This window comes from Mycteria americana, chromosome 1 (assembly GCF_035582795.1).
Source record: "Mycteria americana isolate JAX WOST 10 ecotype Jacksonville Zoo and Gardens chromosome 1, USCA_MyAme_1.0, whole genome shotgun sequence".
Lineage (NCBI taxonomy): Eukaryota > Metazoa > Chordata > Aves > Ciconiiformes > Ciconiidae > Mycteria > Mycteria americana.
Window position 1 is genome coordinate 84,092,043 of NC_134365.1, and position 16,092 is coordinate 84,108,134.

At 45.6% G+C, this 16,092-nt stretch overlaps 1 protein-coding gene across 4 annotated transcripts in view; it reads left to right on the plus strand.

Annotated features, from left to right (window-relative positions):
• The window catches only part of CCND2 (cyclin D2), a 34,874-nt gene that overhangs the window by 16,391 nt on the left and 2,391 nt on the right, over positions 1–16,092 (plus strand). Inside the window, exons 5-6 of one of the 4 annotated variants that reach the window (XM_075508643.1) lie at positions 35–168; positions 9,745–10,008. The exons of 1 other annotated variant lie outside the window; for it this stretch is intronic. In XM_075508643.1, coding sequence (XP_075364758.1) covers positions 35–168; positions 9,745–9,760 — 150 coding nt within the window. In that variant the 3' untranslated portion in view covers positions 9,761–10,008. 2 more of the 4 variants (XM_075508652.1, XM_075508659.1) reach the window with 2 other exon arrangements.

Genomic DNA, 16,092 nt, shown 5'->3' on the forward strand with positions numbered 1-16,092 from the left:
CAGGATCATTATTCATTGACGCTTTGTTCAGCAGCTTGGTGGGGAGAGCCTGCTCTGCCTGCCCTGCCTGCCCTGGCTGATGGCCAGCCTTGCTACAGGGGGGAGCTGCCTTGGGTACCACCCCGCACGATGGAGCGAGCAGGCAGACAGCATCCCCTGGGGCATAAGGTAACCCCGTATGTGCGCCGGTCCTGTGTTCGCAACCTTGAAACTGCTCTTCTTGCCCTCATTGATGTATCGTCTAAAAATCCGTGACTTAAGGGAAGTGAATAATGAGCTAATCCTCCGGCACTGGCACAGTGTGAGGCAGGTGCAACCCAGGCTGTCTGGGTTTCTGTCTGTCACTTCACTAAGCTCGCCCCATGAAGGGCATTTCTTGGCTTGTCAGAAGGTCCTGTCGTCAGTAGGAGAGGTGAATCTGATGGTTCAGTGGTGCTCAAACTCACTCGAAAGTGAGTTTGCTGGTCTGGGGTCAGCTTCTAGTGGGCACATCAGAAAAACCCAAACCCGACAGCTCTGCTTGGCAGTCTCAGCAGAAAGCTGGGAGGGCTGAAAGGAGCACTCGGGGTGCCGTCCCTAACGGGTGGTGCCTCTCCTGCTGTGCTCCCGTGCTGGTGGGACACTGCGGGGAGAGCTTACACTCCTGCAAGACCAAACTGCTTGGTCTGTGGATAAACAGGAGTTTCGTCTCTTGCGAAGCTGACATGTTTTGCTGTGATGAAATTCACTCAAAAGGAAAGAAAATGAGTGAGGCTTTCTGAAATTCAGGCCACTAATAAGATAATGCTTTTTTTAACCGTAGAAGTATCAGTTTCCAATGCATCATCCTTAACGTGTGCTAACTATAAAACCTTTTATTGCTTTGACTTTGCAGAGTAATACACTGTGCAGTTATTAGATCTGTGATAATATTGTCAAGAGAAGGTTTGTTTTTTCCACAAGTATTTTGTGTTTTGGTTAAAAAGGAATAGTCCAGTTTAACAAAAAGGGAAGAATTTCGCTATTTCTTTTTTTCTTTCAATCAGATTGAGCCTAATTTTCAAGTGCAGTTCTGGGGCTTCCCATTTCTTTTGATTGGAACTGCGTTTTGCACAGAGAAAGGAACATTTCCAATTCTGAATGCTTATAATGTAAATCAAGTAGCTGCAGAAATTTAACATACATTCATTTCAATGAAAATGAAAATTTTACACAGGTAATTGCTCTTTTGTTTCTGTTTTTTCAGTATGGAGAAACAGAGTGGTGATGCATTACAGTAAGCAGCAGGAGCGTGCAAGAAGAATCCTATATAACGATTCAGATTGCATAGCCTGGTGCAAGTAATGCACAAAGCTCATTTGTACATTTAGACTGGGCAAATCCATGAAGTTTACTTCATTTATGTGGATAACAAGAATTATCCATTATTGGTACTGATATTTGTAGTTACTGGCTGAATGAAATTTTCTCCTGGGATGTTTGTCTGATTGGATGTAGCCCGGTAAGTTTTGGATGCTGCGTCCAGCAGATGTCCGGGAAGACTCTTAAGACAAGTGGGCAGAGGTGAGAGGGACATTAGAAAACCAGGCAGAGAAAGACAAGGATTTAGGGAGAGACTAACATCTTGTTGGCAAAGGTGCTGTCTTCAGCCAAGGTTGTCAATATCCACAGAATAAGGAAAGCGGTTGATGCTAGCCCCTAAGAGCTTCTTGAGTAACTCCATGCCTTAACTCCACAGAGTGTCTGAAAGGCTGATGCCCCTCTGCTGTGATTTTCCTTGTTACATGACAATGCCGGGTGAAGTTGTTCCTGCTTGGCTGCTGCTTATTTTCATGCTTGCTTTTGCTGATGTATGCCCACACAGCTGCTCATATCCTTGTGTTTCAAACCCCATCCTGGAACTAATCCAGCTTAAAGAAGGGGAGGAAAGACCACTTGTTTTTGTTTCGGAGCTGGGGGGTCAGGAGGCTTGCTTGGTTTGTAAACCGGATCAGTTAACTGATAGATTTCCAAGAATAGCCTCACAAACAGCTGGGAGAGCTGAGCACAGTGGCACAGGGCAGGGCTGTAGGGGGAGATGGGGACGAGAGGAATTTCTGTAACCATCATTGTCTGTGAGCTTCCTGTACTACAGCTATAGAAATTACAGCCTGACAGACCAACTTGGTAATCAGCAGGACAAGGATAACAATGAGAGTGGGGGAACGACAGTGTGGGGTGAGGAATGGGAACACAAATAGCCCTTACGGTGGCAAGGGAGGGACAGGGAGGCATGCAGAGTGAAGAAGAGGGTAAATGGAAAGTTTAGGGGGAGCCTTCACAAGCTTGGTGCCTGCTCCTGCTCTGAAGCAGAACAGAGCACATCACTGCCTGCAGAAATCCCTGGGTAGTCCTTTGGAAGTCTTTTTGAAGGCAGAAGCAGGTGGTGCTCAGGTACCACCAAAACCCAGACCTAGAACAGATACCCTCAGCAGAGCTTATCACACTGTTCCTGTGCCATCTGATAAATGATGCAGTCTTCCATCACTGGACCATGTTCCCCATATCGGTAAGCTGCAGATAAACTTCTGATGTTGTTTCCACAGTATTTTAGCACTTGTCAGAAGGGAGATGCCAAGGTAGCCCCTGCTGGTGTATTCGTATTTGAGGTGTTTGGTGGGTTTTGATCAACTATTGAGTAGCTGGGTTCTGTCTTTCTGGAGATGCCAGGGAGTTGTTCAGGGTAGTTCTTAATTTCCTCAAAGAGTTTCCCTGTGCAGTCACAAGGATCTTTTCCCTTCTTGCTCTTTTTCAGCATGGACAGGAGGTTTGGGTTGCAGTGACAGCACAGTGCTGACAACACTCAGCTCTTAATGAGGGCAAGTGGGCTCAACACATGGGCCACAAGGGCTACAACACTGGGACCTTGCAAGATACTTAGCTGTGCCTCGATTCCCTGGTCGCAGGGAAGAGCGTTTCCCTCCCTTACCCGTCATTTTTGCCAGCAAAGAGATTTTGATCATCCCTTTCTGATGCAGCCCTTGCTTCAGTAATCTGTTCCTTCGTCACCTTTGTGCATGGGCTCACGTTCAGAAGGTCCCGCAAGGCTAGATGCTTGCAGAGCTGCTCCTCACGGGAGGAATTACACCCATGGGTTTTCCTGCTGCACCTCTCCGTGTGTTTCTCTCTGGTTGCTCGCTGGTGCCTTCTTGTTTCACCTGTGAAGCCCTGCTTGAATCAGGATCCCAGCTGACTCTTCCCATGCTCAGTCTGTGTGCTGGGGATGTTTGTGAAAGGCTTGTAGGGACAGAAGAAAAGTCACAGTAGGGTGTCTTTCTGGTGGAATTTTCTTTCTCCTTGGCCTGGTAGAGCCCATGTTAATTGACTTTCTGAGCATGTTGCGAGTGTATTATGCACAACCACATTTAAGGGGGAATACGTGGCTTTTTTTGCTCTCTTGGGAGTTTTTCTCGATTCTCTTAATTTGATATTTATTAATATGCACTTAAAGCTCATGTTCTTTATTATAGGAGATACTTGAAGCTTTCTCAGGCATCCCAACGCTTCTTAATATAAGGCCCTTTTGCAGCATCTTGCAGATTGGACAAACTTTATCTCTCATGCTGAATTTTTCTATCCTGATTGTTCCAGTCTGAAAGAAAATACCTGCCAAAACAGCTTAGTAGTTCTTAAGTGGTTAGAAGAAACAAAGATGGGGATTTTTTGCATTGAAAATTTCTTCACGCCTTTTCTTTGAAATTTAGCAGATGGGTTTTTGTCAGAAATGTGCTTTTTACCATCCTGGTGAAAATCTTCCCGAATTTGGCTGAGCATATATGCCTTTGGGAAAAAAAAAAAAAAAATCACTGTTCCCAAATAACAAAGAACTCCTAACATTTTGCTGGTCACGTCCTCTCCAAGAGTCTGTCGGCACTGGGCAGAGACCAGCTTTCTTCCCTTTGCTCCTGGTCTCAGCCCACAGCAGCACAGACCGCTGAGGAGAGTCTCCCTCACCCCCCGAGTCAGGGCACACTCGGGACAAAAGGAGCGTCTGGATAATTTAATTGCTAAAAAATGTAAGGCTTTGCAGAAGTTAGAGGTGCTGTCATTTTTCAAGATGTTTCCGTTGTTGTGGCAGAGGTGGCCTTAACTCAAAGTCTGTCTCCTGCAAGCTTTGAAGTCTCAGCCCAACCAAAGGCAGCCAGAATTTTTAACTTGGGCAAAACAGTGTATTTTTCATTAGCCAGATATTTGGAAATGGAAGAAATATTTTGGTAGAAACTTTCTCTGTGACTTTTGCATTAGAAAAACGCAAAAGGGCCCAGGACTGGAAAATTTCATCCCACATGTTAAAGCTTGAGAGAGGGATAAGCAACTGAAAACAGTGTCTCAGAGACGTATCGGGCAATCTTAGTAATAGGTAGTAATACCAGCCTCATCTGTAAAATGTATTGTTGGAAAAAATGTACTGGCTAGATTGTGTAAGAGTTAGCCCAAGGCTGTGTTAATGAAGAGTAAAGACTATTGTAATATATTTTACGCTGGGACTTAATTGAAGTTGAATGAACAGCTTCAGTTCTCTCATTTCCTAATTTCTGATGCCTGAGAGCTCTTTCTGCAGCGACACAACTAATTCATCATCACTGTGTGAATGATTTTGTTTTCAAAGGGGAGGTTAGGGAAGAGGAAGAAATGAGAGCTCCTAGGCTTCAGGAGCATCACGTGGTGGAAAAGCGAGGGAACTCACAGAAGTTACAGTTCTGCAGAGGAAAAACTTCTTGCCCCTCCTGCTCCATGCCTCCTGGTAGCCCATAGGAAACAACAGAGAGCTGGGGGGAGAGTCCTTCCCGACTGGAGGGTCCTGAGACCTTCTGCTTCTTTTTCTTTTGGTGTGTGTGATTGCTTAGCATCGAAACAAATAATGAGACTTTCTCATTGGCTTTCAAAAAAATGCCACCGTCTGAGGTGAAGCGTGAAGAATTTCAGCTTCAAAGTTGCAAGCATATGAAAATAATGATAATGAAATCCTGATGCAACTTAACTGCAATGAGCTTTTCTGAACTTTTGCTGTTTTATAATGGTAATTTGAGGGTGATACCTGTTTGCTAGGAAATAGCAGCATAAACCAAGAGGCTGAAGTCAATGGAGTTATTTTCGATTTACACTCGTGTAACTGAGACCGGAGTTTGGCATTTAGAGCTATAATGTTTTTAATGGATGTTTCATTAAGAATTAGACCAAAAGTATGTTATTAATAAAGAGCATTTAATTTAGAACCCTGCTGTTGGGTAAGCAAACAACCAATACATGAGTGTTTCTTTCAAAAACACATTGGTGTTGGGTATCCTTGTATGAATCCAAAGCAGTGCTCCAGACTTTAGACAAGATACTACAAGGAAGGCATCATGACAGTGTCATTCTAGGGATAACGGTTATTTCTGATAAATAGCTGCCCTGGGCCATTTGGTGAAGGTTGAATCACAGTTTGAAGAGACAGTGGCAACGAGGCCATGCAAACCTGTTTCATTACTCCTTCCATCTACCAAAATATACACCAGGGAGCTACTCTTGGAGAAGCAGAGAAGCTCAGCAGCCTTATGGGTAGCGAAAGTAGCTCTGTATAGTATATCTGAATTGCCTTTTCTGATCATTATTGTCCCAAAGAATCGATAAGAGCTAGTCCCACACAGCTTGACACAGCTCTGCAGGACAGAGATTGCATGTTCTGATCTGTTTTGCTGCCAGAGAGTGGGAACATTTCCTTTGCTGTTTCTTGAAAAGGAGAGGAGACACTGGTGGGCAAAGAGTTAACAGACCTACTCACAGGAAGCGCCGAGCTCCCTGTGCATCTCTTGGTGGGTCATTGCAATGGAAAAATAAACAACTCGGGAAGTCAGGAATTTCCATAGCATCCCAGACCAGCACTCCAGTGCGCGCAGTATCCTGTCCCTGGTGGAGCCAGATGCTTCAGAGGAGGATACGAGCATCCCCGCTGGATACAATTACGGGATGTGAGGAAGGATAGCTGAATGGGTAGGGCACGTTTTAAGACCTTGCAATCAATAGTCTGCTTTGCCACAGACCTGCCTTGGGCGAATCTCTCTCCTCACCTCCTGGAAGAGCAGCTGCCAATCCCGTGTGTCGGCTCGCTAGCCATGGGTCTGGAAACCACCTCTCTGGCCATGCCCGGGAGCATTCTTATAAATGACGTGCAGTGCGTGCATGCCCTGGCCTGGTTACTGCTTGCATGTCCCTTTAGTCTGTCTTGAGCCCTTCCATTCTCTGGTACCCCAGATCTCCTCGTGGAGGAGAAATACATTAAGGTTTCTGAGGAGCTCAAGAAACTACTTCAGGGGTAGGTAGATGAGGTCTTCATCTGTTACAAAGCACCTTGGACCAGAATTTCGTAGGCTAAAGTCCGTGAGAATTAGGCACACAACTAAGTTTTAACATTAACCCTACCCTGAGCAGAAGGCTGTGTTAAGTGACCTCCAGAGGTCCCTTCCAACCTCTTCCTATGAGGCTCAGTGCACTGAAACCTAGAAACGATTATCTCATCCTAAAAATGCATTTGGGCTTACATCATTGACAAAAGCTGGCAAGGTTAGATCCCAAATTGAGCTGGTTAGTAGTTGTTTGTGTAACAAACTCTGTAGCTGCCAGAAGGGCTGGCCAGGTTCACTCTGTGTGATAATGAGGGTTATATGCGCACATAAGGAGCATCTTCTTCCTAGAGCCCAGCTCTCAAGGTTGCATCCGGATGACAAAAGGACTCGTCCTTCCCAGCATCAGCAGCAGGGGAAGGGTTTTCAGGCAGAGCCAACATGTGGGGTTGTACGTGGGCACAAATCCCTTCTAAAAGTCTGTTCCCAGATGGGAACTGGTGTGTACTGAGTGGTTTTGAAAATCCAAAGCTTATTTAAGGGTCTGAGGTAGAAAGAAAAAAGGAACCAAGCTTTTCTTGAAGTCTTGTCGAAACGGCTGGCTGTGAGCCCTTGAAAATGTGGAGTCAGGCTGTTTTGAAGACTGGATCCATAATAAATGGCATTTAAAATATCTCCACTTAAATGTGCTACATATGTCAGTGCTGGGATTTTTTTTTTCCCCCAAGGTCTGAAAAGTCCCTTCATAAAGATCCCTGCAAATTTCTGCACAGAAACGACATTCAGAACCACCACGCTCAAGAATTCAGTTTCTGTTGAGCCGCAGTATAAAATCATGGAAATCTATCTTGAATGGATAGCATTTGAACATTGTCCCTACAGCACATACACCATTTATCCCCTCCTTTGTAGTGTTTAGGGCCTGTGGTTTTGGAACCAAGTAACAGGGCTCGCTGTATCTTATCCTGCCTTATTTGTTGCAGGCCACATTTTGTATGCAAGGAAACAACAGACAAAATAGCCTCCAAAAGAAAGGAAGAATGAGATAGTTTCCTAAGTTGTCTTTGCCTGAGTTGGCAGCTGCTCCGCTTCATTCAGCTTTTTGTTCCCCAGTGAGTGCTGTGCGTGTGTAGCAACAATGGGGTGATGCAGTTACACTGCGGGCTCATGGCGGAGTTCCGTCAGATCCATTCATAAATACAGCCTCGGCCAGCGCGCTGAGGAAGCCAGGCCCCCCGAGGAACCGGCTCCGCAGCCCAAGCATCGCCGCCGGAGGAGCTCACGGGCCGGCGATAGACGGTCAGGTCGGAGACTTGCCCCCCAACTCTGGTGGGGAATCCTTGCTCGGCTCATACAGCTTTGTGTAACGCAGGTGGGCTGTCACAGCTTTTATAAAATCCCATTTTTCAATAAACGCTCGCGGCATTTATTACAGCAGGGTGAATTCGCAGCTTTTCACAGTTGCGAAGTATACCTGTTAGAGATTATCAGCTTGAAATCCCAAGTCACATTAAGCAGGGAGTATAATTTGAGGCATGGCATCTGCCCCTGGATCACCCTGCCAGTGTTTTGGCTTTACTCTCACTTTTTCCAGTTCTGAAAACATTGTTCTCTCCTGTTGCTATGAGAAATACCCACACGAGCAACAGGAAACCAACAAACTGACTGTTGAAGCAAACAGTGGAACTGAATCTAGAACGTACACTGTTGAAAGTGCTGAAAAGACCGAAAAATTGCAGAGAAAAATGTGCCGTCTTTCAGATACTTAATGTTAGTCATTTTATATATTGCATTACTACGATAATGTAGCAATAGTAAGTGGAGAAACTCTGGCATAGATGGGATTTTTTTTTTTTTTTAAAGTGAGATGTCCTCGTTAGTCTGCATGAAATGCCCTTTGGAACAGCAAATTACTATTTTCTGTACTTGCAGATGGAAAAACAGAGACATAGACACTTATCTGTAATTGATGCTCTTTGTTACAGTAGCAAAAATAGACATGTTTAGGAGGGAAAATATTTCTGTTTTTAAACTGCATCCATTAGATGTGAGATCACTGAGATACAGTAAATGTAGTAAATGGGCATGATATTCCCCCAGCATCTTTTCAGGCTCTTGTTTTGGAGAACATCGGCGAGCTAAAGGCCAGTGCTCGGCACACGAAGGCCCCGCTTTGGGAAGGAATCCCTGTTCATGTCAACAATGAAGCATGTGCTTTGGAGGGCTTTGAATTGGGGCCTAAATGTGAACCAGAGGAGGAATCCAGCCATCTTTTGTATTTAGGAGTACAGATGCCACGTTCCATGCTGGAATTTATGTAAATCCCAACTCTTTAATGCATGTCTGATTGCTGCTTTCTTAGTTTACCCAAGCAATGCATACATGACCGGTGAACAGTATTGTCATTTCAAATATCTCCAGCATCCTTTCCATTTATCATACCAGGTCCCACACCTAAAAAGAGTCCTTTTCCAATCTCCCTTTTGCAATTAGTTTTAAGAAAGAGGAAGAGATCGCGGGCATTAACAGTTATTTATGAAGTAATTAATGTGTATGTGGAAAATCAACCTCCCTTTAACACAAAAATGCCAGAAGGCTTTTGCAGCGTTCCCAGCTTTGGGACTCTGAGCACTCAGCAAAGCACCCAGGGTTTGGATCCGGGCTCCTAAATGTGGTCAGGAAATGCAGGAGCATCAAGAAGTATCCGGTAGAGTTACAGCTCGGTATTTTGCATCATTTGTATGCATATGTTATATATAACAACAGCCCTACTGTTACTTTTGTGCTGCTGCTGCAGATCTGAGGGGGATTGTCCTCAGCCTTGGCATTGCAAAGGATTTCATGACTCTGCCTTGCCGTTGGCCTGAGCTCGGCGCAGCTTGGGCTGCGGTAGCGATGGCAGGTGCCGATCCCTGCCGACTTCCCTGGGGTTACCACGCCGTGCTCTTGGCAGCTGGATGTCCGTACATCCCAGGTAGGGCTCTGAGATACGGTGTCACTTCTCTTCAGTCGTTTCTCACTGGTCTGATCAAAGCTGTTTAACTGGCTCAGGCTTTGGCTGGTGCTGGCCTTATGTATTCTGTGGTTGCTGATGCACAATACCTCACCATAAAGCTAAGATCTTGTCAAGTGTTAAGTGATACTTAAATTTAACAGAATTAAAATGGAACCTTGTTAAACAGTAGTTTTGCAGTCTTTGCAGTCTTCCTTAAGTGCTGCCATAACGCATTTTCTCTGGACACTGGTATTCCCAAATGAGTGCCATCTTGGATGGGCAAAAGCTGGTGGCTGCAAGGCTCAGACCAGTCTCCACGTACCCAAATGTTTCCCTAAATTTAGTTTTTGATAAGCAAACAAACATTAGGAGGCTTGCTGGGGTAAGCTTTCTTATTTCTTCTCCCAGGCAAGACCAAAACTGAGATGCAAAAGAGGAATCTAAAAATCACGATACAAAAAGCGCCGTGTCCTGAGGCGCTGTGGAGGAGACCAGAGCTCATCACTTCTGCACGGCATGCCTCCCTGCCTGCCGGAGTCCATGAGCGGCGAAGCTGTGGTGGTTGCTGGCACAAGAAGCGCACGGTCTGGCAGACCTGGGTGTTACATGACCAGTACGGATCCAGGGGTGTGCTATCGTTTCTCAGCCTGGCTGTGAAATTAATCTGGTGGTTTAAATCTGTTTTAGAGTGGTTGTCATCGTGGGAGTAGGTGCAATAAATACACAGCTGCAGTCCCCTTGCGGTCACAGGAGCTCTGAATTGATTCAAAATGGAGAGAGAGAGAAAAGATGCGTGGCTGAAATAGTTTGCCTTCTTGTGATAGCCCTCTGCTATCAGCGTTTGGGAGGAGTGATCTTTGTCTTTGTGGAGAAGGTGGTGTACTGCTACTCAGTTGCTGCGGGATCTGATGCAGAGACCAGTGTTACCCGAAAGGTACCATCTATCAGCTTCAGTTTGGATGGGGTGCCAAGGAAGACTTGAAAATGGCTGGATAAAGTCTATGGCAGAAACCCAAGCCGAGTTACTAAAACAGCTATAAAATGTCTTTTCAACACCCTCCCCTTTTTTTTTTCCCTTTTCTTTTTTTTAATTTATCAGTCCAGTCATGATCTTGCAAGATGGAGAGGATGTCTTGCACCTGTTTAACTCGGTAAAGCTAGGGCGACAGGCTGCGTGGGTCACGATGAGGTAGTCCTGCAGCTCGGAGCAGCCAGGACTGAAAATCCCAGTAATTACCAATGCAAAGCGAGAGCCTGTTGGTTCAGCGGAGTGGGGTGCCTCCCCTAATAGCTTGCCAGTGCACTATAAACATCAGTTTAAAACTGGAAGCTGGGGGCAGTGTAGGACATACGTATTATAGAGGTGTTGAAAAGTTCAAGAAAATGAATTATGTATAATATTCTGCAGGATCTTTCCTAGTGCTTGTGCTTTCTTTCAAGATTGTCATGAATGGAAACTGAAATCCTCAATTACTATTGACTTGGATAAGTAGATCCTGCCATAGCACTGCTGATTCCTCCTTCCAGTCATTTTCACTGCCAGCATTTCCATCACAGCCACGAGGGTACTCCTCATCGGACACAGAAAAGCATTTTTTTTCCTTCAAATGCATTTCAAGTGTGCTAGTAAAATCAGCCAGGGATGAAAAAGTTTCAGAAAAAAAAAGAAACGCAAAAGTTAATTGTCTTTTTAGTTCTGTGCATGCTGAAGTAAAAATAAAACTATGGAATGGAAAGTACCTGAACTATTTTAATCATTAAAACTACTAGAGCATATAGAAGAATGGGGAAGTTGATCCATGTGACACACACTTAAAAAAACTTTTTTATAAAAACAACAAAGGCAACCCTACCATATTCTGAAGGAATGGCCCAGTCCCTGTACTGAAAAATCTAGGGCCATTACTTCAGAGCATTATAGTATTCTTTCAAGGAAGATTTTCTGAAAATAGTGCAATTCATGTCTCTTTTCTTTGATATGTTTCTTAAAAGCTTTAATTTTCTCTTGTGAGCGCTATCTAGAGCTTGCAAAATGAAAGTCCACCAGTAAAATATGTACACATGCAGTAAATCCACATGAAACTTGGAGGGGTTAAAAACAGTGTATCATGGGAAGGCCAGGCTGTTTGTCCTGATAGGTTTTTTGTATTTTTTGTATTGTGTGACTTAACTTTGGACTGACAGAAAGTTCCAGTGAATCAAACAGAAGTGGTAGCCCCATCTATAAAATAAGCGACTTGCTGTATCACACTGTGACAGCTGGGCTGATAAGATACTCACAATAAATTCATTTTTTTTCCTTTCACACGTGAGATTACCATCCAGCTGGTGTACTTCATACATCTTAAAGCTAGTTGCGGACTAAGACAGTGGTTCAAGTGCACAGTAAATGTGGTTTTAGGATTTTTCATCTAAGAGTAGAAGCACTTTGCTCACATGTTGCATTGGCCAGGTGTAAAATTCTTCTGCGAATTCCAGCTTATTAAAAAAGCCATTGACAGGTTTAGTTGGCATCTCATCTGGCATAAAACACGTTGCTCAAATCTGTCCGCAGCACTCTGACATTGTGGCGTTCCAGGTATCTGTTGTCCCACAGCTACCACAGTGAGTAAAAACCCATCGTGTGACCTGAATACTTCGGCAGAAGCGGTGGTGTGGGCCTGTGCGTGGTCTTCAGCAAACCAGGATGGCTGGCTGATGGGGTAGTGCGCAGAGCCAGGATTAACAGTTGCACAGCCACAGCCTCAGGTGGACGAGTTTGTTGTATCTTCATCATCAGTACTGCAGAGTTTGGGCTGCATCTGCTGGTGTGTACCAGCTCGTTTTGCTGCGTGACTGAGGTTCGCTCATGAATCTGGCATTGGGGTTTTTTTCCTTACTAGATTTTGGTTGTGGAACTTGACAACTTGCAAAATAAAGGTTTCACCATTTTTGGTTTCTGCTGGCCAGGCAATTTCAGCTCCTGGATGGACGCTTCATAGACAAGACTAATTAAACAGAATGTATTAGTCAGACTAATAAAAACCTGAGTTTTAGTATGCAAATAGCAACACTTTTTTGGGAAGCTCTTTCATGCTAAATGCAACATGGTGGTCATTTTACCATAGTGTTCGTTGTTTTAAAGAATTCAGTGGTACATTATTTTAAGTTCAAAACATAAGTGTAGACCAGAGCTAACACATGACAAAAAAAATACATCAGTGGCCTGTGGATCCCCATATTGAATAAAATCTATGCAAACTGTGACAATTCCAGTCTGGGCTTCTTCATTGGTTCTATGTACAAAATGAAGACATCAGAAATGACCCATTTCTCTATAGAATTACCCAGAGATTTTAGCCTCTTCATACATTAAATGAAACGTCATATTGACCAGAAGTTTGTGTAATAATAGTGTAAATGATCATATATAAGGGTGTTTAGAAACAAATGAAGTTGGCTCCAAATGCTCAAGCCTTATGTTCCGTGTGTCACCACCCTTCCTTCCCCAAGCCTGGCTGCAAGGAAATTGCCTCATTAAGCTCTCCAGTCTGAAACTGCTTGTAAAAAATCTGTTCTATTTTCAGAAGGACATACTATTTTGAAATCGTGCACCACTGTGCTTTAAAAGAAGAGATTCTTATACCAAAAAAAAAAAAAGGCATTATGAGCGTAGTCTGTTACAAGCATCTCCAAACTGGTGCCCCTGCTCTTTCATCCATTTGGAAATGCCTTGACCCTTGACGTGACTTGTTGCCACTGCTCTCTCACAAACAGGTGAATGCTTACAACAGACCTAAATCCCGCCCGAGCTAATAACGGGGGATTTTCTTTATATGGGTTTCCAATAGCTTTTGGCAGATAGGTACTTCAGAAGAAAGGCCAAGGAATTTGTCCAGCTCCCATCGTTAAATAAGCAATTCCAGAATTAGGAAATTACTAAGCCCCCAATAATACAAGAGCGAGCCCCAGCTATAAGAAAACGTTTACCTGGTTAAGCAAAAGTACATATTCTTACCTTAAAAAATTAGCTTTGCCAGCAGCAGCAGGAAAGTGGCGACAGACAGAGAAGCCCTTCTTACCTTTTGCTAAAAGGAAAGGAAGAACCCCATGAGGTGAGGCATGCTCAAAAACTTGCTTATCTGTCCTGGATCTCATCACCAGAAGATCCACTGTGCTCACATTTTATTGCATCTTCAAAGGCATTTGTCTTGTTCTTTCGCTTCCGAGGCTTCCTGCTCCGCTCTGAGCAAGCTCAGACACTAAAGCTTCCCTTCTCTCCAGGAGCGGGGGCCAGCAGACGGCAGTCCCCAGCCGATGGGAGTGCAAGCGGGGATGGGCAGCCGCCCAGTGCTCTGCCTGCCAGGCAGCTCTGGGAGGCCTGGGTTTAGGCGTACCATCCTCCATCAAACCCCAGCTGTAACAAAGCTGATGCATGAACCATGTGTTTGGTAACTCTGCAGTTTTTTTGCCACGTGAGGAGCTTGGCAGCGTGGGGTGCTGGGAAAGACAGCGGGCGCTGGTGTGGGATGCAAACAGGGATGCAGCCCAGCGTGCATCTACCCAGGGCCACAGCCCAGGCACTGGGGAGAGCTGGTGTCCTGTCTCAGGGCAGGGGAAGCAGTGACCAGGCACACGGAGACTAGTATCCTGATACTCCCTGCATCCCGCCGAGTTCACCTGACATTTCACGTGCTCCGTGGTTCTGAGCCCCACGGTTATTCACCAGTTGCAAATGATTGTGATTATGCACTGGCTGTGGCAATGCGGTGGTGGTGCCCACATGATACCTCTGATCTGCCAAGAGCATCATTCCTGCTCACAGAGTGTCGGGATGAATTACAGGAGTGATGGAAATCGGGGCATGTCCCAGAGGAGGCTACAAAGAGCTTGGGGTGATCTCTGCAATACATCTGACGCAGGAGTTGTTCCAATGTACAGGCAAGGACTGGTGTGACCAAGAGCAGGTTGCAGCACTCCCTTGCTGTGCTGTGGGCTACACTGGTGCCTGCTGGAGCTCAGGAGCAGAGTGCTGTGCTCCGTGAGGTGAGGAGCCTACAGCCAGTCACCAGAATTCAGTGTTCAGTGCTGCCCAGGCCATCTTAAACAGCTGTGTCCCAGCTTCCTTTGGCATCATGCTTCCATTTGTATTCTGACGCTGTGCCAGTGGTATGGCACATACGTACCGTTTTTCCTATAACCTGGTTTCCAGAGGAGGGAAGCATGGGTGCCTGGGCTGGCAGGGAACTTCCGTGCACCCCTGCAGGGACCCTGCTGTGGTCAGCTGGGCTTAGATGCAAACAGGGATGGCAGCTGCCTTCAGAGCACAGACCTCCTGGATCGTAAGGGCTCTGAATGAATGCAATATGCAGTTTTCTGGGCAATGTATCTTGGCTGACCTTGGGCTGCATTTCTTGCGGATATCGAAAGGTATCTGACCCCCCCTCCATGTGCTATGCCAAGTCCTGATTATACTTAATCTTCTCAAAATACACAATTGGAAACTTTGGTGAAGAGCTGGCTAATGTTGGTAAAATTTAAATACCTGCTTTCCTTAACCTTTTCCTTGGACATAGCAGCACTTTTTTTGGTGTGGTTTCTCCCCTTCCATAAACAAGTCAGCCTGAGGCAGAGGGTAAAGTTTAGCTCCAGTGACTGAGACTTGGGAAAGTTGCTAGCGGTGAGAAGCATTGCTTATAGCGGACCTTCACTGGGGTAGGCACGGTACGGCTGCAAGCCAGTTAACTTGACCACAGGTCCTTTTTCAGGGGCAGTCCCGGAGTCCCTGGCTCTCGGGACAAAAGGTGACCACGGGGAAGGCTCGGTCTGCCCGCCGCACGCAGACGACGTTGCAGCAGAGGCTTCTCGTGTCGCCGTGCCCTGTGCTCTGTTTCACCGTGGTGTTACTCACCGTGCCGAGGGAAAAATCTCCTGAGTCAGATTGCACACAGGTAGCGCAGATACTCGGGAGATTTCGATGACATCTCTCTCTGGCTTTAGCTGATGTGATGCACATCACTGTGAATATTTTTGTTTCTAATACAGCCAGCATTTCATCCAACCCCTTTTTCCTGGGTCAGTTTGAAAAGCCGTCCTTCACAGCCTCTCCTTGGCAGATGCACCTTCAGAGAAAGGTTGTGATGCTTCATTATATTAAGCAGGACAGTTTCATGACAAGGAGAGGACATGATTTTGCAGCTAGCAGCTGCTGGCTAGTAGCCAAGAAAAACGGGTGTTCATGACCCACCGGAGCTAATTGCACCCATCACGAACGTAAATGTCGTCAGCAGAACAGATACTCTGCATTTGACGTGTTTTCCCAGTCTGGTTAGGATGACAAATTAAACCTCCATCCATGAATATTTCAAACTCTCCTGAATAACCTGGTATTGTGTGGAGAAAGTGGGCGTTGTTGGTGAGAGCCCAGCTCCCCAGCATTGCATTCGCATCCCATGCTCGGTTCCCAGGCTGACACAAGTGCCCGTGGGATGCCGTGGGGGTCAGTGCCCAGGTCTGTTCTTCAGCTCCCCTGCCTGAAAGTGGGGATGGTGATACCGGGTCTCACCGCTCCTGCCAGATGCTGCCAGGGCTCTGGTTAAAATACTCTACTGTAAAACTCCTGCTACCAAAACCTTAATTTCTCTACTGCCTGAAGTCTTTGGGAGAGACCCAGCTCTTATGCAGGCCGAGGCTTCAGTGGGTTTACAGTATCGGTACCTTTTCCAGTATTGTAGGACTCCGCAGAGCTGCTTTTAGAAAAACCCATTTATCCCAGCA